This window comes from Lonchura striata, chromosome 17, assembly GCF_050655825.1.
Source record: "Lonchura striata isolate lonStrDom1 chromosome 17, ASM5065582v1, whole genome shotgun sequence".
In the NCBI taxonomy this organism is placed as follows: Eukaryota; Metazoa; Chordata; class Aves; order Passeriformes; family Estrildidae; genus Lonchura; species Lonchura striata.
In genome coordinates this window covers 5,836,135-5,859,259 of record NC_140719.1, presented here as the reverse complement: position 1 = coordinate 5,859,259, position 23,125 = coordinate 5,836,135, and the positions used below count along the sequence as shown (strand labels likewise).

At 39.0% G+C, this 23,125-nt stretch overlaps 1 protein-coding gene across 2 annotated transcripts in view; it reads left to right on the top strand.

Annotated features, from left to right (window-relative positions):
- Positions 1–23,125, top strand: part of CDK5RAP2 (CDK5 regulatory subunit associated protein 2) — a 70,893-nt gene that overhangs the window by 19,222 nt on the left and 28,546 nt on the right. For both annotated transcript variants that reach the window (XM_021551487.4, XM_085594039.1), the window contains 9 exons: positions 459–632; positions 5,605–5,702; positions 8,886–9,016; positions 10,632–10,747; positions 12,199–12,327; positions 16,734–16,829; positions 17,416–17,463; positions 18,068–18,255; positions 20,379–20,841. In XM_021551487.4, coding sequence (XP_021407162.3) covers positions 459–632; positions 5,605–5,702; positions 8,886–9,016; positions 10,632–10,747; positions 12,199–12,327; positions 16,734–16,829; positions 17,416–17,463; positions 18,068–18,255; positions 20,379–20,841 — 1,443 coding nt within the window. The remainder of the gene's footprint in view (positions 1–458; positions 633–5,604; positions 5,703–8,885; positions 9,017–10,631; positions 10,748–12,198; positions 12,328–16,733; positions 16,830–17,415; positions 17,464–18,067; positions 18,256–20,378; positions 20,842–23,125) is intronic.

Sequence of the window (23,125 nt, the reverse complement as noted above, 5' to 3'; positions counted from 1 at the left end):
GTAAAAGCTCTGAAGTGCTCATTATTTTCAGTTTATTGTGCACAAAGTGGAAATTGAGGAATAGGTATAGATACTGAAATATTTTATGTTTATGACCTGTATGAGAAGGTTCCTGCCTGAATGGTAACAGGCCCCTGCTCAGTTTTCACAGAGTAAAAAAAAAAGTAGTGATTGTATTCAGCCAGCAATGCAGAGTAGGAGTTGAGGTTGCTCTGTACCTGGAGACAAAGGTGCATGCCTTGACTTCATTTTTCAGTCCTGAGAAGTTTGCATAGGTGGGGAGAGCTGTGTATCTTTTGGTTTTGTTTCTGGTGTCTTAAACTGAGCTCTCTGTGCAAGGCACATGGATAACATGTTCCAGGTCATCCTTGGATATTCTCCTGTATTTTGTTAGGTTTTATATTTTGCAGTTTAAAATTAGAGTAAATAATGTAAAACTGCCTGTTTACTTTTGTTAGAGACTTGATGGAACAGTTAAAGAAAAGGATGCAGAGCTGCAGGAGCTCCAGAATAAGTGCAAGAACCTTTTAAGAGCTAATGAAGAACTTCAACTGAAAAATGAGGGCTTAGTAGAGGAGAAATGTGCTGCACAGACTCAACAGTCAATTATCAAGATAGTCAGAGAGCTGGAGGTGAGTTTTGCATAACTGGTCATTTTTAGGTAAGTACCTTAACTTCAGATTGAAGAGAATTTTGACTTTGGCTTCAAAGCTGTGGACTAATACATGTTGTAATTCACCATGTGTTGTGCTCTGATGAATTTATATGGCATCACTAAATTCTCTACTTTCAGATGTTTTGCCTGCCATAAAGAGATAGGTATTTTTGGTGGTTAGGGTAGACATAATTCACTGAGTGGGAGGATATCTGCATTTTTGGAGAGAGGTGCAGAGAAGAGTTTGTGTACTTTGGATAGATAAGGGGGAAGATTGCACAGAGCTGGTGACCACAGGAGATAAATGGAATGTGAGGATAAATATAGGTAGGAGTGAAAATGTGTCCAGGGCAAGAAGAAAACTGCTTTAAAGCAAAGAAGAACTTGTACAAAAATATGTATATTAAAAAAGGATGAGCAATATGTGCCCATTATTTTATTTGATGCCATGAATTGAAAAGACTTGTACTTGAAGTGAGAGGTCAAAATTCTAGTTTTAGAAGTACTTCCCTCTCTCTTTACCCTCCATTCTGTTCTAGCAAAATGAAGTCAGGTACTGTTAAATTTTTGAATCACTCCTTGACTCCATCAGTGCATCATTGAACAAATGAGCTACTTTTGAAGGTACATTTCTATTCTGTTTTTGTGTTGTTTGCAGCCTGGTGTGCTAAGGTTTCTAAAAGCATCAGGCAAAGTTAAAATAATTAGAGTGGTACACAGTAATGGTGGAGAAAGCTTTTTCATTTCTTTAATAATATGTCAGTCATTAATGAGATTTTCTCAAGGAAGCTCAAAATAAAGGGAGCCAATGGCAAAGGAAACATAAATGCAGTGTTTTGGGTCACATTCTGAACAGTCTGGTGGTGAGATGATGAATGTGATGGGCACTATAATTAACCATGGGAGAGACAAGAACGTGTGGAGTCCTGGTTATGTGACCAGCTCAGAGAAAAGGAGCTGCAGCCCTGTTTGCCTGGGCAGCAGTGAGGATTTATCCCACTGTATGGGAATGTGAAGACACAGAAAATGGTCTGGGAAAGGCTGGGGGGAAAATTCTCCTTCTGCGCAACAAACTGCAGTGCAAGCACCTAAGTTCTGTCACAAAGGGACCTAGGATGGAAAATCACAGGGAATGACTGGAAATCAAACAGTGACTTGCCTGTGCAGCCCTCGCTGGGTTCAGGTGGAGAAGCAGGGCAGGAGCAGTGGCAGGCAGTGCAGGTAATCACCCAGAGCCACCTTCTAATCACAGCCCATTCTCTGCTGCTGTGCACTCAGGGACTGAACAATAGCTAATCACAGCCCATTGTCCTCTCAGCTCAACCTCTGTGTCACCTATCTCCTGTGAGGACCCACTTGGGCATATTAATCACCAGTTTTTGGACACAGATTAGCCAGAGCTCTGCTCTCATTGGCTGCCTGGCACTCTTGGATGGCTTTGCTGTGCTGCACTGACTCTCAACAAATCATAGCTAGATCCTCCCCACCAGAGGGGAGAGACATCAGGCTCTTCAGCCTCACTGATCTTTTAAAGTTGAGGAAATTGATTGGAGAGATACAGAACTTTTCTCTCTTTCAGCATATCTTTGTACTCTATTTTAATATAATGATAAATTTTAAAGCAACCAACACACAGAGCTCTGCTGGGTGCCTTGGCCAGGCCAGGAAAGATAAATTACAGGTTCTAATTTTGGAGTTTGGATTTTTGAGCCACTGTCATGGTCTAGAGAGAGTGAGTGAGGCATTGATAATTAGGGGAGTGTGGCAACTTGTGACTCGAGGATCTCTGAAGTCTGAGTTAAATGTATTTTACAGACAAGGAATTTAGAAGTTTGAAGAAATGGCCAAATTCTAGTGATGGATGAATGGATGGATCAGTGAGGAGGTATAGATAATATCCTTCTCTCAGTCATTTATCCTTTAACCTTCAGAGATTTTAAAATGATCCTGAGGGTTGTTGGAAGCAGGAGAACATTCCGTGAGGCAACCAGATATTCTTGTGACGTTGCCAATAAGTTATTTATTGTGGGGGTATAAAACTTTTACTTTCATTGCTTACAATCTAGGGAACCTTTAATGAAAATAAGTTATGTTTTCCACCACTGCTGCTTCAGAATAGTATTTCACACTTAAATATAGACTTTAACATATTAGATTGCCTCCTTTCACGGGAATATAAATCCTTCACTGCAATATGGTCCTGGATGTCTTGCAGCTATCTCCTCTAACACATTTTCCCTCACACCATGTGTCAAGAGGTTTAATGTTTCATTAACTCCCACAGCATTACAGTCTATTTAAGTTACAGAGCTGCCTTATGTTTTGTGTACCGTCGGGGAGTTGATTGAAATAATTCACTCCTACGCGTTATTTAGAAATGACAGTAATAATGTACAAAAAAAAGGCATGTTCATGCTGCATCTTCTCATCCTTATTATTCATGAAAGATTCTGAAAAAATCAGGAACACTTCCTCGTGATTTTGCTAACCTTTACCTAGGTAGTTGAATTTAGAATTTAATAATTTGTATATAGCCTGTGACATTTGGAATTAAGAAACAGCTCATGTCTCCTGTTACACAGAAAGAGTTGGGAGGATTTCATGAGATTACTGAGATTTTGGTACAAATGGAGAATTCAACATATGAATCCTAAAAGGAACAGGGAAGTGGAACAGGGTTTGTGTGTGGCCCTGCTTTGTTCATGCAGCAGCCGTTCTTTCCTTCATTTGTGCTCCCTAACTCTGCACAGTGACATTGCTCTGCCAGGGCTTCAGGAAGAGCTTTAATTAGGATAGAGTTCTGTAGTGTCTTCAGTAATAATTGCAAGGTTTGGATCAGACATATGGAAGAGTTCACCAGAACTTTTAGCAGACTGTGAAATAACTAAATTAAGTGAAAAGATTATTTTTTTTCCTGTTGCTTTCTACGTCATTGGTCAGTGTTTGTGATCAAACTTTTCCAACTTAAATTACAACCCATGTATTTTTTGCTTAATGTCTGTTCTTGAAAGGCTGAGATTCCAGCACATTGGTAAGACTCCTTAATTTAGGCTTCAAGATCTACTTTTTAACATTTTTTATGAGATTATTACTGGCCTCTGGATCACCCACCTCCATCTGTTTTTGTGTTTCTTCAAGCTCAATCAGCAGCTTTGCTGGGAGCTCTTCCTCTGTTCATCTAGATAATAAATTCGATGTGAAGCTCAGGAGTTTGCACTTTGATACAGAATAGTATTTAATGTCTAAATTGCACTAAAACCTTGGAATGTCTCTTAGATGCAGCCTTTAGGTACTGTTAAATTTTTGAATCACTCCCCAACTCCATCAGTGCATCATGGTGTACAGATCATTGAACAAACGAGCTGTTTTTGAAGGTACTTTTCTTTTCTGTTTTTGTGTTGTTTGCAGCCTGGTGTGTCAAGGTTTCTAAAAGCATCGGGCAAAGTTAAAATAATTAGAGTGGTACACAGTAATGGTGGAGAAAGCTTTTTCATTTCTTTAATAATATGTCAGTCATTAACGAGATTTTCTCAAGGAGGATGATGGCAGCTGGACATGGAGCATTGTCCAAAGGCAAGGTCACTTCTTCAAAGTGGAGCATCAGTGGTAGAAGCTGCAGCAGGACCTGCCAGGCAGGTTACCTTAACTGGAATCACCTGATCACAGCTTGATTACACTTTCAAAATATTATTTAGCATATTTGCTGGCATATTGTGACGTAAGAGTGTAAATAATTAAAAGTAAACACCAGTTGTCCTTGCTTTTGTGCTGTTTACTTTGCAGAACACTGAATTGTTCAAATTAGCAGTCTTTGCATCTTTAGTGTGAATTAACGAGATTCTACTGTAGCTGATTTTTTTTTTGGTTGCAATTTCCTCCTTAGGAATTGCAGTTGGAATAATAACAGCTGCTTAAAACTCCTGGGTGCAGGTTTCTTCCTTGTTAATGATCTGTTCACTAATGATTTAGTATCTCTTAAGAGTTCCCTTAGCTGAAATTCCCCCTCAGCTGTGGCATTTTTTTTGTTCCTCCTTTCAGTTTTCCGTCAAAATAGAAAATGGAGAGAACCAAAAAGTCTTTAACAGAGGCAGAATTTGTGCCTGATATTAATACATCTAAATTTGCTGTAATATCCCAGTTATTTTCTCTTTGGAAATGACTGATATCTTAGATACTTTTACATAGTAAGTTCAAGAAAATACTCCATTAAATAGCTGTATTTTTTACTTCCTGCTGAAAAAGTGACTGTCTGGCTGTTTTGGAGTGAAAAAAGTCTGGGGAAATTAGTGGATCCTTACTGAGAATGTACCATAAGAGTTTATGTTTATTCTTATAATTATAATATCATTCTTTCTGTGAGCAAGACTGCAGATAAGCCATTTTCTTCACATGAATGAAGCAGCAGCTTGTAGTGTGCAAAAAACTGACTTATGGAATGTCTGATATATTCATCCTTTATTTGAGGTTCAATATAATCCTTCTTGTTCAGAGTTGGAACAGAATTTGCTGGATCTCCTGACCCCAAAAAAGCCAATTTTATCCAGAACACAAAGAGGACTTGTTCTAAAATGTGTGCTTGGAGCTTTGGCTTGTTTGCTCCCCTTCCCCTCCTCTGGGATAGCTGCCTGCCAGGCTGTTCCTGGTTTTTGGAACTTTGGGAATGAGGGTGCTTTCACTGGGGATGCAAAAAACTTCTGAGGCTGTGAGAAAAATTCTGGAGCACTGTTGGGATGTGTGATTCACTCAGGGTGAAACAGTCTTTGCCTCCTTCAGTAACAGCTGGATTTAAGGACAGTGAATAGTTCTCAGATCCATGTTGGGCACTGGTGATCCTGTTCAGAAAACTGGGATTTCAGCTTCTTTCACAAGTGCTTCAGGACACAAGCACACACATGGCCATAGACATGAAAATCACCTTGTAAGCACAGCATGTTCTTCTTTTCATTTAGGAAAATAAAGAAGCTGAATATGAGAAGCTGATCCTTGCTTTAAGGAAAGAACAGAATATTTATTCTACTCTAGTGAAGACCTTCAAGGAGTCAGATAGGTAAGTGCTTCTGTTGCTTCTGTTTTGAGGATAATCTGAATTCAAAGGGCAAAAGTCAGAAGTTGTGAAAAAAATGTGCAGCTTTACTGGAGATTAGTTTGTTCTGGCCAGTTGTTTATAAGCTCTCTGATGTAGTCTCCAAAGAGAAATATTTATGTGAGTTTCTATTATCTAAATTACTTAAATGTTTCTGAAAATGTTTCTTTTCAGATTGGAATCTCAAATGAGCCCTGTTTCCTGTTTTTAGGTATCAAAGTGAGCAGCTGGATTTTCCATACTTAGGTCTTGGTTTTTGTCGTCTGTTGTAAAACCAAATTGCAGTGAACTTTCGTGCAATGGACAATTTGGCATTTTTTACTCCTAAAATATAGATAATGCTTATCTTAAAAGTGACACTGAGAATTTTGATGAGAATATAAATATGCAAGATTTGGGAGAAGGTTAAACAAAACAAAGTAATTGAAGTTTGCATAGTACTCTTTCAATGTAAAGCATTGGACTGAGTGGCAGGAGCAAGTGGTTTTTAACCTTTTAAAATCAAAGAACCCAACAATTTAGAAAGAAATCTTCAGCCTACTCTGTATCCTGTTGTTTCTTGGCAGTTGAGGAGGAGACATTATGATAAAGAAAATTCTTAGTCTGTAGACAAATGAAATTTAAATGTTTTATACAAAATTTACTGTTGTAATTGCAAATTTCTTAATGAAGAATTTAAAACATTTCAGAGCCAGCTTCTGAAAGCAATGGCTTATACCTGCCAGCTTTGGAGGAATGTTTATTTATATTTTGCAGTTGTTTTATAGACCACTATAGTTTGGAAACCATAAAGAGAAGTAGCACTAGACTAGATGAGATTTGTGTGTGAGTTAATCACTCAGCAGCAATGCCAGCTTGTGCTTGGCCACAGCACAATACTAAATATACTAAAAATACTAAAAAAATAATGCTAGTAGTCAGCTTCTGGAGATGATTACTGATTTCACATGAAGAGTGGGAGCTGGCAGTGGCTCCTGCTCTGCGAGGGGCTCCACATCTGTGCAGCAACAACAGCAAAGCAGCATGGTCTGAACCTGCCTGTTCCTAGAATGCCTTCCAAACAAGGAAACCCTCAACTGCAGGTGGAATCACTGGGCCTTTGCAATCAGATTCTGTAGGATCAGGATGGTTAGTCCTTGTGGGTCTCAGAGTCAGTCAAAGAGAGAAACTGAGAGTTTCTAGCCAGGCAGAAGCCTGGGAAAGAGTTAGAAAAGAATATAAATAATTCTTTATCTCTCTTATTATTCACATTATTTATAATTAAGTTCTATCACTATACATCAAACACTTTATACCAATAATATTATTTTCACTTCAAAACCAATAAAATTAATCCTCACAAAACTCTATATGAAAAAACAATATATTTTAAATAAACCAGATTTTTACTCTCAGCAACCTTCTAATCAAAGTCTTCTCATGCCCATCCTGCCTCAGCAGCGACAAGTCCTGATCCTGAGGTGGGATCTTGGGATGCATGGAGCAGTCAGTGCCTGTTGTGCCACAGCAGCAGAGGAGCGCAATGAGCCAGGGCTTGGAGCTGCTCTTATTCCTCCATCTCTCACTTTTGGGGGCTGGAAACTTCATCAAGACTTGAATCTTAAATTTCTGGGGAATGGGTAAACAAGCCCTGCAGATACACAGATGAGGAAGCTGGGTTTAATTGCCATCAGCAGTGACATGGATTTTGGGCAAACATCTGTTTTCTTGCTGACATCTTCTTTTAGGCGTTATTTATTTTAAGCAACCTGGGTGCTTATTTTTCAAAATGAGCTACTGGATGTCAGGACCAAAGACATTCCTTCTCTCTCCAAGAGGGGAATCAGTGCCTGTTCTTATAAAACTCATGAAAATGAGAAAATGTGCTTATGTGGCTTCTAGTCATGTGTTGGTTTTGTTTTATTCTTAATCTTTTTTTTTTGTTGAGCATTTAAGAGAGCTCTCACTTCAAAGAAGCTCTTGTATGAGGAAGAATTGGTTAAAGCAGAATTCCTTGTGCAGGATCCCCTGACAACAGCACACTTGTCAGGAGACAGACTGGGAGGCTTTTCATACATGTAGCCTTTTAATTAATGTGCATCTGCAATACTCTGTTATTCTCATGCAAGTGTGATGTGCTCTGTGTTTCTGCACAGTCTCCCATCAGGTGGATTGAAATTTTTTTAAAGATCCTTGAATTCTCTGTCATTTAGTGCAGTGGCTTGGAAATTCTGCAGCAGCTTAATTTATCTTAAAACACTAAGTGAAATAAATGCACAAATAAATAATACTAAGAGTTCAGTAACACCTTCTTATTTGTTTTTTATTAAATCAAATTTATTTCATTCTCTTGCAATTTCAGGTTGGTTTATTTTCAGCACTGAAATATTTTTACAGATTGATCAGAACTGCCTTGTTGGTGTAGTTGAAGGGTGTGGGAAAATGTAGCAAGGGGCAGCTGATTCTGGGGCCTGAGGGGCAGCTGGTGCTGAAGAGCTCCAGAAGCAAAGATGCTTAAAGATTAATTCACCACAACAAATTATAAATTCAAAGTTTGCACATTTATACCCCCATTGTGGTAACTGAGACAACTGAGACAATTTAGAACTCAAGGAGTCTTTTTACAGACTGTGGATAAATGAAGAAATAAAGCAGTTAGTTGTGTCTGGGTCCTATTTTCAATGAAACAGGATCTTTTGATATTTTTCCTAAGTGCAGGATTAGATTATCTGGTGCAGCTCTGTGGCAAGGGAACAAAGTTTCCATGGTCACCACATAATGGAATACACAAAGCCATCAGCATTATGTGATAATGATGTTTTTCTGGCATAGTTTTTAGAAGATAGTAATTTAGATTTTCCTTAAAAAGAACTGTTCAGAAAGAGGCTGCTAGAAGAGCTCTGTCATGGGGAAGCTGATTTAGGCAGCAGAGCCCAAAAGAGCAGGAAAATGCTATGTATATAAACATTTAATCTCCTCTTTCTATGTAGGGATTTGTTTGTGCTTATGCATCAGAGTGATGGAAGTGTGGGATGAAACCCAGCCATGGGGAATGGGAAATGGGTGCAAGCCTGCGTGGAGAAAAAAAAACAGTGCACACCAGAATGTTTTGAATTGAATCTCAGAGATGTATTTGTTCTTTTTTTTTTTTTTTTTTTTTTTTCCCAGTATAAATAGCTTGCAAGTGGAACTGAACAACATTTTCATGTTGAGAAAACAACTGGAAGAAGATGTTTTAGGTAACAGGAATCTCCAGAAGATCTTACAAGATCAGATTAAGGACATGAAAAATCACAAAGGTTTGTATCCATGCCGAGCCCAACCTTCCTCTTGCACAAAAGGAAAGTGGTTTTATTACAGTCAGTTTGCTGGCATGGAGAAAAAATATTTGAGAATAAAAAAGGTGTGAAAATACTTATTTTTGAAAGATGTGAAAAGATTCCTTTTTGACTTTTTATACTGCAGCTGATTTGGTGGATTTGTAACAGAATGTCTTGGAGCAATCAGGGCACATACAGAGGGACAGTTTCTCTCTTTCCATGCAGCAAATGTTAGAAATTCCATGGCAATTCTACTGCAGGGATCATTTCATGCTCCCTACAGCTTTGTACTCACAGAGTTTACTGTTTTCCACAAAAGTCAAAGATTCCTGCCTTGGAATCCCTCGGTGCCCGTGGGATCACTTTCTGACCATGGGGTGTAATTACTTTCCAAAGAGTTTGTGGCTCAGGCACTGCTAATCTCTTCCTAACAGAAGTTTTTCCAGAGAAAGAAAAAAAATACCCAGAAGTTCTGTTACTTAGTAATTCAGAAAAAGTAGAGCTTATAAATATAGCTTAGCTTCTGGCTTTTTTGCTGTATGTCTTGGGAGGTGTTTTTAGTATATTCTTAGATATAGAAAAGAATAATATAAGTGGGTATCATTAAATAGTTTACTGCATATGTACAAGATGTTTCTGTTTTATCCCATAGGGGATATATAAATAACAGTAAAGCCTGTTCACTTCCCCTTTCAACTTAGATTTTCAATTTTAGCATCACTTGACAGCTCTGATAAGTGACAAAAGGTAAACTTCAGCTGTTTCAGAGTTTCCAACCTCAAAAGCCCAGAGATAATCAACAACCAGGGTGGGCCAAAGGGTCTTGTGGATTCTTCAGGGTCCTCAGGAGCTGTTGTGCTGAGGGTGAGGCTGCTGGGAATAAAGGCTGAAAAATTAGTAATGATTTGTGACTTTTGGGTCCTTGCAGCAGCCACGGGATCAGTGTCAGAACTGGGAGCAGGATTTGCATGTCTCTTCTTTGTCCTAATTTAGTTATGCTTTCTTCCTATCTAATGAGATTTATATATAGAATTGACTGTTGTTTATATCGTAAATAAACAGGTGTTTATTGAAACATAAATAATTCCTGCAGTTACAGAGGCAGTGAATAAGTAACTATTTTCCAATAGTTATATCCAGTTAATTACTGCATTCTTTTGACCCAAAAGTAAAATAAGTTAATTTACTTTGTCTAACCTGGCATTTTTCCTTGAGACCTTGAGTCCATGCTCATAAAACTATAGTTAAAATAGAATAACTATTCATGCCTAACTTATCCTTCCTAAAAGTTCTTTCTAATTGTAATGCTAAATATGTAAATTATAGTTCAGAATTACATTCACAACTCGTGCTGATAACCACAGAAAATTCAGCCACAGAAAATGGAGCAAGTCTGTGTGACAGAAGCACAAAGAAATATAAGGACAAATTTTTTTCAATTAAACAGAAAGCTTATTTTGGGAATGAAACATTCTAACTGGCCTCCCACAGACTTACTGGAAGGTTCTTATTGGAAATGTCCTGTGCATTCTGTGCTGTGTTTTCCTGCAAATGGACTTTCTGAAATAACCTCTGTCCTTGGCTATTTTGGCAGATGAAACTTTCTCTTTCTGTGGAGATCAAACTTCTTATATGAGTATCTGTTTAGGAGAACAAGACCATTTAAGCCTTCAGGTAGACCATCTGTCTCTGGAAGAACTTAAAAAAAAGGTATTGATCTTTTTTATTATTTACTCTTCCTAATGGCTTAATTCTGCTTTGTTTCTGTATCTCTCACAGAAGCATTTATTTAGGTACAGTTCGGTAGTTCTGAAAGGATTTGAAGCTGCCATCTCTGTGGTTTGTGACCCACCTTTTATAAACTATTTAGACTTTGTTACACCCTTGGGTTTCAGAATCAGCTGAAAGCTGAGGGATTTGCAGCCAGGGTTTTGTGGTCCTGGACACCTGCACTCAAGGTTTTGACTCAGTACAAGTTTCAGACTTCATCTACATCAACTCCAAAGAAAGGTTTTGCCTTGAGCATCCCACAATGTGTATTTCATGTACCTGCATTAATCATGGAGGGGGTGGTGTCTGTACTCTATATTCTGTACAGCACACTCCATCCCAGGATTTGCAAATCTTTTGGTAAATAAGACATGTCATAAAATAACCCTGAGGTGAGTTCTCTATTGTGTGTAAGGAGAACTGAAATTCACAGAGATTAAATGTGCAGACCAAACAATAAATGAGTATTGGAATTCAGAAACTTCTTATCTTTCTCCTGATCCTGTGCAGAGACATCTGATCCATGCACCAGTTCATGACAAGGAATAATTTTGAATATGATTGGTTGGGAGTGAGCATAAGTGAAGTTTTTCTGTTTCTCAGGGACAGCTGAATTGTAGGCAGGTGCTCATGCTCTGGAGGTGGGTAGTCTGAAGGAAGGAAGTTTGTCTTACTTGGAGCAGGTGTCCCTAAAAAAAACCCAGATTGTGTCCCAGTGTCATTCTGGGGTTTCACCACTTTTATCTCTGAGCATGTTCCCTTCAGAAGGCTCAGGGACACTCATTAACAAAAGATATTTATAAGCAATTTCTTACTGGAAAAGGGGTGTGACTGAAAGCTGACCTGGTTTTCCAAGTATATTAACTGGTCTGATCAAAAGATTTCACTTTTTTCTCCAAACATTGCCTTGATACATTTCATGGATTTCTGGCCATGAGAGTTTTGAACCCAAGTACCCAACAGACTCTGTGTCTGTGAAACTGCTCAGAATGAGAGTGGCTTTTAAAGGGGGTTGGAGAGAGAAGAACAGCTTGTTCCTGAATGCTGCTTCTTTCCAGTAGTGCTGTTTTTTCTTGCATTAAGTGCTTCTTTTCAAATCAGCTGTTTGTGTGAGGTGCCCTCAGGTTTGTTCTTGCTACTGAGTTGTGAAACTTGTTATCTAAACTTAATAACTGCCTGTGAACTACAGTGTTCCAAATGAAGGTACTTTGAGCAATAATTCACAAATAGAGAAGCATGTTTCCATACCTGGGGAGATTAACACAGGACCAGATACACAAACCCAGGCTTCCAAATGTGCAGCTTGCATTTAGCTGGAGATTTATCTGCCATCATTTGTTTTCCTACTAGTTTGGATGTTACCAGTTCTTGTTCTTCCTTTGGTTATTTAGGTTACTGACCTGCTCCTGATGGTCAAAGAGCTGCAGTCAATTAATCAAGAGCTTAAGGTGAGACAGTCTGGGTGTTGCACAAAGGATTCTCAAGGGAAGGAAGCACTGGAAATGCTAAACCACAGAGAGGTAGGTTTTCTGTTCTAAAGCAGTGAGTCTGGATCTCACATCTAATCTGCCTTGTGGAGTCGTTTACATCAGTGCAGGAGTGTAAAGCCCTTGGGGCTGAGGTTGCTAATTCCTTATAATAACTTTTTAAATTAATGATGTAAACAACTTTAACATGTTAGCACGACAGAGAAGCTCCTCAATGCAAGTGTTCAGTGATGTGTCAAGTTGATTTTAGGGAAGCAACATACTCATTTAAATATTAATTGGGTCTGCGATCTATTTGTTTTGTCAGTTGAAGGGAGGGAAATAGTTAATTTTACAAAGAAGGCAATATCTTAAAAAACATTTTAGTTATTCCTGAAAGTCTGTTTGCTATTGCATAGTTATTCCCAGGCTGTGTCTAATTATTTAAATTTCCTTCAGACCTATGATTCATCTTCAAAATACAAGGGTTAGGTTTAGCCAAAACCCAAGGAATAGCACTTCAGCTCACCTACACATGTGGCTATTTCTTCATATAGAATAAAAAAGTACATGAAGAAGGGGCCAGCACTGTAGTGGTTGCTGAGAGTTGCAAGGAAATAATCCTTGCTGGGATTTCCCCAGAGCTGGAACTGTCCTCAGCTCTGGGGAAGGAGAGGCCTTGGCAAAATCCTTGCACTGGGAACATTTTGGGTGCTGGGTCCCCACGTGTGTGAGTGGTGAAGGTTGTTCAGGAGGTTCTGGAAATTATTGGAAAGTATTACTTGAAATGTAATACTTGGAAAGTATTACTTGAAATGTGGCTGGTTTTGTGGCTTTTGCTTTCAGTTCCATCATTGTGCAGAATGTATTGAAGAGGAAGAAGAAAATATGAAAGGAATGATGATGGTGCTGGTACTTTGTGTCTTGAATTTCTGAATTAAACTCAAAAGAACAAGATTAAAAATTAGTTTGAATCAGTTCCATGCAGGACTGACTGATTCAAGAACTGGGACTGTGGAATTAACGTTTTTTCTGCACAATTCAGGAAAAAGCTCTTGTCTTTTCCTGGATATGCTGCAGGTATACTGGGACAGCCACAAAATATTTTTGCTTCTTCAATTTTAAGACACAGGCATGCTGTCTTTAATTGAAGTATATTTTAAATTAGAAACAGACCTTTAGGTGTGCTGTGGTTTTATTGAAATGGTGAATTTATTTGTTTGGGAGAAGAGCTGGTGGGTGATCCCTCTCCGGGTGCCTGCACTCTCCATAATTAACATTTTTAGCAATTTGTCTCGTCATCCTGCAGAGGGCTCTGCATCCCCGTGGATGCCAGAGTGAATTCCAAAGGAATTCCTGTCCTGTGCCAGGATTATCGTGACAGGATGCTCTGTGCTCCTGCTTGTCTCGACATGACAGCTGCATACAGGGCTGCTCACTGAGGAAGCTGCAGCATCAGATGTAGGATGACACAGAGTGAAGCTTGTAAAATGTAAATAAACCTCAATATTCTGCAGAAGGAAATAGGAAAGTTAAATATGGATTTTAATCAGTGCCAGGATGACTGTAGTACTATGGAGCTCAAAAATGAAAGGATCTTTAGATAGAAGTTTTCAGTTCAAAAGCTATCTTTTTATCAGGTGTAGCAATAAATGGATATTGGGTTATGGCTGTGACAACAGTGTGTTTTGCACATTAACAGCCACTCTCAAAAGCTCCCTACATTTTTTTTCGTGTTTTTTGAGCTGGGATTTGTTGGCAGATAGTGCTGGGATGACACTGACATCTGTGTTGTAAGAGGAATTTGGATATACATGGGAAAAGGGATCTTCCTCAGGTTGTTAAAGTGCTCCCATCCTGCTTTTCCTTCCCAAAGGCAGAGCAGAAATGAGAGGAATGTGCACCTTGGTGCCTCTGCAGGCTCTGACAGCCCCTTGTCCTCTGCTCCTTGGCTTCCTGTTGGTGCTGGGAGGGAGGAGGAGGAGAGGAAAAGGTTGTTTTTGTGCTGTCCTCTGAACATCTGCCTTCTCAGAGAGGAGCAGCCTCAGTGATTTCAGCCTTCAGGGCTCTGGGGAGCTTTGCAAACCAAGCACATCAGTGCTTCATTTAGGAAAAACATTCTCCTGCTTGTCAGTCTCCACGGAAATGCTTTAAAACAGGCAGCTTATTTTTGGTAGACTTATCTTTCTGGCCTTAAGACACTTATTTTCTTTTAATATTTTGTTGCACATGAGGTTATATTCCTTGGAGTACAGGACATGTCAGCCCCTCAGACACAGGACCATAGGAGCAGGCTCAGCCTGCAGTGATTTATTGTTGCAGTGTATTTACAACCTGTTGGTCTTATGCAGTAATTTCGTTAATGAATCCTCACTTATTAAACCAAATACTAGCCTGGGAAAAGCTGATACTAAATAATGTTGACCCATAAAAGGTAGTTGCATTGCATGGATAAGTTATATGGGCAAATAAATTTATTTTTTATACCTAAATGTAGGGTTTGTCCTGAACCTCCACAGGGAAGATTCAACCTAAAGAGGTTTTTTTTTTTTAATAATAGTTAACATTATTGGACTTTTGGCATCCCACGATTGCAACAAAATTTTTTTTTGTAACGCATGCCCTTGTTATATACCCTAACCCCCTCTGTGCCTTTCACCAGCTTTCAAATTGTCTTTACTCTGTGTTGTCCTACAAAACCAAGTCTGAGTGAAAATACCAAGATAGCCCAAACATGACTTTAAAATCAGTTTTCCATATAGAATTCTAATTGTAAAATGCAAATATATTAATACTCTGCACCATCCAGTTTGTGCCTTTTAAAATTCATACCTAAAACCATAAGACTTGTTTATACTGCAAGGGCTTGGGAGATAAAAGGATTTTTTTCATTAATTTCACATATATATGTATATATATTTTTAATCTATATATGTATTTATATATGCATACATTCACTGCATACTCAATTAAAAAATCAAAATCAAACCACACACATCCATTCAATTCCCAGTGTTGTGAGGAAGCAGAGCTAACTCTGTCCCACACAGGTTGGGATGCTGTGTGTCAGGGCTGTGTCCTACCCATGGATTAGGCATAATTAGAATTTCCAGAGGAGCCACAGAGATGCTCCAGGGCTGGAGCCCCTCTGGAGCCAGGCTGGGGGAGCTGGGGGGGCTCACCTGGAGAGGAGAAGCTCCAGGGGGAGCTCAGAGATCTTCCAGGGCCTGAAGGAGCTCCAGGAGAGCTGGAGAGGGACTGGGGACAAGGGACAGGACACAGGGAATGGCCTTGAGATGAAGGAGTGCAGTTTTAGGAATTTCTTGCTAGTATTAGGAAGAAATCCTTCCCTGTGAGGGTGGGAAGGCCCTGGCACAGGGTGCCCAGAGAAGCCTCTGGATCCCTGAAGTGCCCAAGAGCATCCAGCAAACCAAAGGGATTCTGCTCCTGCTCTCAGTGATGCTGCTCAATGCAAGTGTTCAGTGATATGTCAAGTTGATTTTAGGGAAGCAACATACTCATTTAAATATTAATTGGGTCTGTGATCTATTTGTTTTGTTGATTGAAAGGGAGGGAAATAGTTAATTTTAGAAAGAAAGCAATATCTTAAAAAAACATTTAATTATTCCTGAAAGTCTATTTGCTATTGCATAGTCATTCCCAGGCTGTGTCTAATTATTTAAGAGTTTCCTTCAGATCTCTGATGCATCTTCAAAATACAAGGGTTAGGTTTAGCCAAAACCCAAGGAATAGCACTTCAGCTCACCTAAACACGTGGCTATTTCTTCATATAGAATAAAAAAGTACATGAAGAAGGGACCAGCACTGTAGTGGTTGCTGCTCCTAAAAAAGCTGAGTCCTCTTCCTCCTCTTTGGTCAGGCAATGAGAGATAGGTTGGGTTCTGTGGAAAATAGGGAGTAAAAGATGATTTGGCACTGTTTGCTGCAATTGGGCAAATTTAGGCATAGACACAGCAGATTGTAACCTTCAGTGGCACAGTAAATCTTTCTAGTGTATAGCTAGCCACATGTGTTTGCTTTTAAAAGCATCTATTTCTTGAATGCTGGAGAAGAGCCTAAATTTTGTAGCAAATAAAAATAAATTCTGGAAATTGGAAAATAAAATAGGCAGAATGGGGACATGACTGAGGATACAGTGTTCCTTTACCATGAGAGGTTAAATGGTTTTTATATGTTCTATAAATTCTGAGGAGGAAGGGTTAAATAAAAATGAAGGAATGTAGAAGATAAAGTTTCACTTTATTTGATATAAGTAATTCCTGGGATTTATATTAATTTTCTTTGATCTTGTTGAAGGAATCTAATTCAGTGTTTGTTACTTTGTATTACAGGCTTTTTTATTTTTCTTTTAAGACATATCACTGACTTATTTATGCACGTTTCATATCACAGTATTTTTTTTTGTGCTACATTTTCACATCATTCCATACTTTGTGTAGTGTCTTGAAACAACAGAGAAGCCTGTGATGCAGCCTGAAGATGGTGACAATGACAGGAAGGTGCAGAACAGTCAGTTTTGTGAGAGGGTCAGTCAGGTAGGAACGTTGTGGTACAGTGCTCTCTTCTCTGCATGCCTTTAAAATGTCTTCATTTTCTTAGAGCATAAAGTCTTGCAAACGAAAGATACTTTTCTTGGTATCTGATTTTGCTTTCAACTAATTGTTATCCTGAAGATCTTCTGGAAGCTTTTTCCTATATTTCTGGGCTGATTTTGCATTCAAGATTGCTTTCATTGTGGACTTTGTTTTCTGTTGTTTGAGTACTAACCCTGAATGGGGGTGGCAGAGTCCTTTGAAATTGTGTTTCTTTGGATCCACACAGGTTGATCTCCTGCTTCCATTGCAGTCAGGCCTGGAGTACAAATTGTGTGAGATTCACTCACTGTGATTGAGGCAAAAATCCTGTAGATCTTTCTTTAGGGTTGAAATGCTTGATAACTTGGTAAATGTTAAACTGCATTTTCATACAAACAGGAATCTGCTGTCCTCTCAATCTAATCAATGTAAAGAAAGCATCATGCAATCATAAAATAACTCAGGTTGCAAACTGGTTTGTAATGTTGAATAAGGATAATATTTTGCTCTATGAAATCTGTAATTTCTGTGGTTCTCTGTTTACCAGGTATGCTTTCAAGTATCTTTGGATTTTCCTTGTGATGTGGATAAACAGGTAAGTGATGTATTGTAAAACTTCTCTTGGCCCTTGTTGCTGATGGGAATTGCACCCAAATGGGCCCAGATTGGATTCTCATGTCATTGCTGCAGATTTTGGTTGTTTAATTGGGGTTTGAATGGCTGTAGAGATCCCAGGTAGAAATTCCCTTGGACACATCCATGCTGTTCTATACAGAAAGTTTGCAGCTTGTAAATGCTTCCAAGTTTTGTCCTGTCCCAGTCATCAGGGCTTGAATTTGGAGATCCCAGGACAGAATCTGTACTGTACATACAGATGATTCAAAGCTGAGCTAATAAAATTGTTAGCTGCAGTCTGCAGGCAACATTCCAGAAGTTTCATACCTCTTGTTAGATAAAGACCTTTGGGGAAATCTTCTTACTCCTTACTAAACAACTGATCCCTATGAATTAATCATATGAAATAGATGTTAATTAGTTTTTCTATTAATAAATAGTCAGCAAAATGTCTGTGGATGCTTCTTAATGTAGATAAAGAGCATCAGGAATTGCAGAACCTGATTACAGAAAGATTACAGCCCTGAATTTAATAGAACATTACATACCTGTGTAATAAGACAATGTTTGCAATTTTTTAACAGATAACTCCATCAGGCTATTCAGAGAGTTTCTGTAAAGACAGACATTATAGGAGTCCAATTAAGCCTCAATTTGAGCATGATACAACTGACAAACACTTGGGCAGAACAGGAATGAGTGAACATGAAACAGAAGAGAACTTGCTCACATCTCTTCTAAGAGAAAATAGAACATCTGTGCTAGAATCTACGTAAGTATGAGGGATATGCACTGCTTTTGACAGTATTTCTATTTGAGAAGAGAATAAGGTAATTTTGCTAAAGTGAATTTAGATAATGGCACTGTCTAATTTACCTGAGAGATTGGCAAGGCACCTTCAGAGCCATTTTAGTCTATCATGCAATTAGGTAATTAGGGAACACACTATCAGTAGAAATCCTTAAAAAAAAAAACCACTGTAAGAAAGAAACTCTGCAAAGTTACTGATCCAGGGAGTTTTACTGTAGGAACTGATTGTTTCCAGGATGGGGTCTGACAAAGTCAAAGGGCTTAGTTGACAGTAGCTGGTGTTTTTGTTGAAAAAACCAAACTGTCTGAGAGCACAGGCTAGTGAAAAGTGGTGTGGTGGAAGGGACAACAGTTTACTGCTGTAAAAACAATGTGTAAAAGGATCTAAGGATGGAGGAGTTGGAGTTACAGTGACTTTCTACAGGGAAAATTTTGAATGGATGGTGCTGCACACTGCGTGCCCTTTGCCACTTCTCCTGGACTGCCTGAACAGGGCTTTGCTGCTCTCAGTTCAGGGAGTTTGGGCCCCTGTCCTGCACTTGACTAAAGGGTTATTCCAGTGCCACCACCTGGAGGACTGCCTGAGCTATATTCCAAGTTCTTGGGTCACTTTTCATGCAGGAGAAAACACTTGTTGACCCAAATCTATACAAGCGTTACTGGCCCCACTGGAATTCAAGAGAGTGTGTGGGTTACACTGAAATTTGATCAATTCCCAGCTGAAGTGCTCATTTCCATAGGAACTGGACAATGTCAAGCAAGAAAAACCTTTATAGGAAAACCACACCGCCTGACTGATTTACCCCAGTTTCATGCCCACACCACTTTATCTCCTGGTTCAGCACTGAGTTACAGCTCATTATCATGTTCCTTTCCTTGTTCTGTAGCTCCTTTTCCTTCTCCAGTTGCTTTCCTGGTCTCTGGACTGACTATATGCATAATTCTGTGACTTTCCAGTGCCTGTCAGTGCTGGGAGTAGAATCTCCAGTGGAGTTACACAAGTCAAGCCCTGGTTTCTGTGTTCACCATGCTGCACTTGGCTTCACTCAGGCAATTCTATATTTTCACATCACTATTTAAAACTCTCCCAACAGGCATAAATTGTCTTAGTTGTCACAGGAGTAGTTAGTGGTGAATGAGGAGCTACTACTCCCTCAGAAATGAAGAGAAAACATTGTTTATTTGTTATCTTTACTTAAAAGTTGGCTAATGAGTAATACTAGCACCGTCATCTTTACCACTCTAGTGTGTAATTTTTCCTGTGCTCAAGTATAAATGACCAGGCTGATGGGTGATGAGCCTGTGCTTTGCATAGCTGAATTCTCACTAATGCCATTAGATGCCAGAGGAAGCCATAAAAAGCCTAGTTAGCTTCTACCATTTCAAATGCTAAATGATACAAATGCAGTTGTTTAAAACTCTGGTTTATATGTTTAATGGCACAAACAGCTCTCTGTTGGACACATGAAATTATCTCTAGAATTTCAGAGCTTGCTTGTGCTTTAAATGCCTCTTACTTGGCTTCAGTTTCTCTTAAAACATTGCTTTCCAAACTGCTGTCCATGAGCTGCTAGTTATCCATGGGACAGTTTGGTGTCTGTAATGAGCTGGTTTTGCAGGCTTTTTGGCTGATTTCTCAGTTTTCATCTTCACTGTTCCATTAGAAATTCATGGAGGAGTAGATTTGCACAAAAAATCAACATCAGGGCCAGGAGTTGCACTCTGATGGTCCTTGTGTGTTCTTAACTTGGCTTAATCTATGATTTTATGGTCTAGAGTCTGGTGTGGTGTTGGTATAAATTAACTTTTAAGGTAGAGAGTAAACTTTTTGAGAATCTATTCATATTTCTTGTATTTCTGTGTTAAATAAGAGAAAAGCCATGATGAGGCAATTTATGATATAATACATGTTGTGAAAAGGTTCCAAAAATTCTGTTAGTAAGTAATTCATTAGTGAGTAAAACAGAACCTCCTGGGAATTTCAGATATGTCACAACACAGCAGAAGGGTTTCTTGGAAGGTATTTTTGTTTGCTTAAATAAAAATCTAAATTCATGTCTTTTCTCTCCTCTTTCCTGAGTGTAGCAGACAAGAACAAATGAAAATTGTAAATGAACTGTTAGATCATCTGAACACGACAGAGGAAGAATGTTCAAGTGAAGATATAGAGAAAAAGGATGAAAAAGATCTTAGGCAAATGATTATTCAACTAAGAGCTCAACTCAAACATTTCAAGCAGGTCACTAAATTCTTAAAGCAGCGAGTAGAATTGAAATCAACTTTTGATGGGGAGGAGAAGCTTTACCCAGATGCAGTGCCACAGATTAATAAAGCGAGTCAGTCGCTGAAAGTGGAATTGAAAGATGCAGCTATGCAAACAATGACTTTAGAGAGTAATGTCATGAGATTCAAACATGAAGGCAAGAAAGGAGCCTCAGAAGAAAAGTCAAAATATTCAAGATTAAATGCAGAAGCAGAACATCAGCAAGAAAATGTGTATAAGAAGGGTGAACAGCATGAAAGACTTTCTTTTACTAGAACAAATGAAGTAAGTTTATTCTCTTTTTTGTACTTAGGGAGTAGATGTATAAAAGGGAAAAATATGTTTCATTTCTAGTATTAAATCTTACTTTTGTATGACTTTTAATATTAGGAAAAGAGATGTAAGCCAAATATATTTTAGATAATTGTTCTTAATGTTCAGAGCTTTTCATCTCCTACTTCAGCATGCTTTAAAACGTTAATTAATTGAATTTCAGTCCTCCCTGGGACCACATACTCGTAAACATTACAGCTTTTGGAAAAAGAGAGTCTGTGTTTCTTGTTCATAATGCACAGAACTAGAGCATTCAGAACTGATGAATTCTAAATGGCAAAACGTGTTCTAGAAAATTCCAGATTTGCATCACATCTGGAAGCAGGCTGTGGAGGGGTCAGTGGGACACTTCCACAAACTCAAATCTTAATTTTAGGCGTTTATTAACAGCCTGTCATTGTGTCTGGCTTCCTGGGAAGTGTGGTCAGGAGTGCCCTGTGGAATGGGAGCAGTTTGGGACCTGAGTGCACAGAGTCTGTTCTGGGACTGCGGGCAGGGTGGGCTCGGGCCAGAGGGGTTTTGAAGCCTCCTGTCTGCAGGCAGCGTGTGATCCCAAACAAAGAGGTGGGAAAACAGTGTCTGCTAAAGAGTTCTGTGTATTGTTTCAGCAGCAGTGATAGAAATGAAGTTGAAAACTCTTTGAAGATCTTGGCTCCTGCAGAGCAGACAAAGGGGAGCGTTGCTTTTGATTTTATGTACTGCTAACAGGGAATGTTGTAGCACCTTCTGCAAAGAGTGGTTTCCATAACTTTAGTGATCAAGAGAATTTTGAGGTGTAGCAATTAGGAGCAGTTAATTTTTATTCTGGCTTATTCCTCTTGGGTTCGTTTTTCTGAAGGAAGGGGCTTGCAAATGAAGTGGTGTTGATAAGGCTTTGTCCTGGGCATGAAGTGACAGGACAAGGGGGAATGGCCTGAAGGTGAAGGAGGGCAAGATACTGAGATATTAAAGATGGAATATTAGGGAAAAAATTCTTCCCTGTGAGGGTGGTGAGGCCCTGGCACAGTGTGCCCAGAGAAGGTGGCTACTCCATCCCTGGAAGTGTCCAAGGCCAGGCTGGACAGGGCTGGAGCAGCCTGGGACAGTGGGAGGTGTCCCTGCCATGGCAGGGGGTGGAATGAGTTGTCCCTTCCAACCCAAGCTATTCCATGATTTTCTGATTCTTTCTGCAATCTTCTTGTTTTCTTTCAAGTTCCCTGAGTTTCAGTTTGCTGTTCTCACTCATCATTTCCCAGATTCTTCACTGGTTTAATCAGTGGCACCCTCAATGCAGCCCTTGAATGAGTTGCTTTAAAAGCTTTCTTGTTTGGACTAATGCACTGTATCTTTAGCTTTGGAATGGCTTTTATAAATAATTTGATGTAGCCAGCTGAAGTGGCCTTTGGGTAATCTGGGTGACAAATGTGTCTGTGCCACAGCCCTGAGACAGCTGGAAATGGTTTGATGTTATTAAAGCAGTTTAGTTAGCTGGAACTTCTGGATTTATTTTGCAGCCTGTGAAGGATACTGTTCTCATACATGTCCAAAAGGAATTGAGGATGGCATTTGGAAAATGGAACTTGCTTTTTATGATTTTAAATTGTGTAAAGACTGTAATTGCTGAGAAGTAAATGTGGAAAGGTATTTCAGAATACATTGGGTGGTGAAAGAAATTAGGGGACTTAACAGCATAGGTGGAGCAAATGAGCAGCAAAATTATAAACTAAATATATCTGAACATGCCATTATTGGTTTTTATTATTATTACACACAATTCCATAACTCTCATCAACACATGGCATGCTTTTATCTTTTTGGAGACAGCATTGGTTTATGCTGTGTGGTTTAAACAAGGAACATTTATTTTATGCAGAGACTTCCAAAGTTGAGAGGCTAAAATGTAGTGACTTAGGAAACGTAGCTTCCCTCAACTCCAGTGAGGGAATGTCTATTACAGCAGGAAATGGGAATCCTTCAGAAGCAACTTATAGAGTGGATGGGTGAAGAAACTGGTTTTGTTCATAAAGGATTTCTCTGTGTCAGAATAAATGTCCTCTGTGGCTGATGCAAAGTTAGGCTGATTTTCTCAAAGCTGTGCAAGTAGGGCATGTTGGGTAGAGACTAAAGGAAGAAAGGAAAATAAGCTTAGGACTTGTTGAAAAATGAAGAGGATCCTCAAATTAAAAAAAAAAAAATATTTTAAGGGAAAAAGTTTCTGGGCCAGCAGACATTTATGATATCAATGACAGTGGAAAGT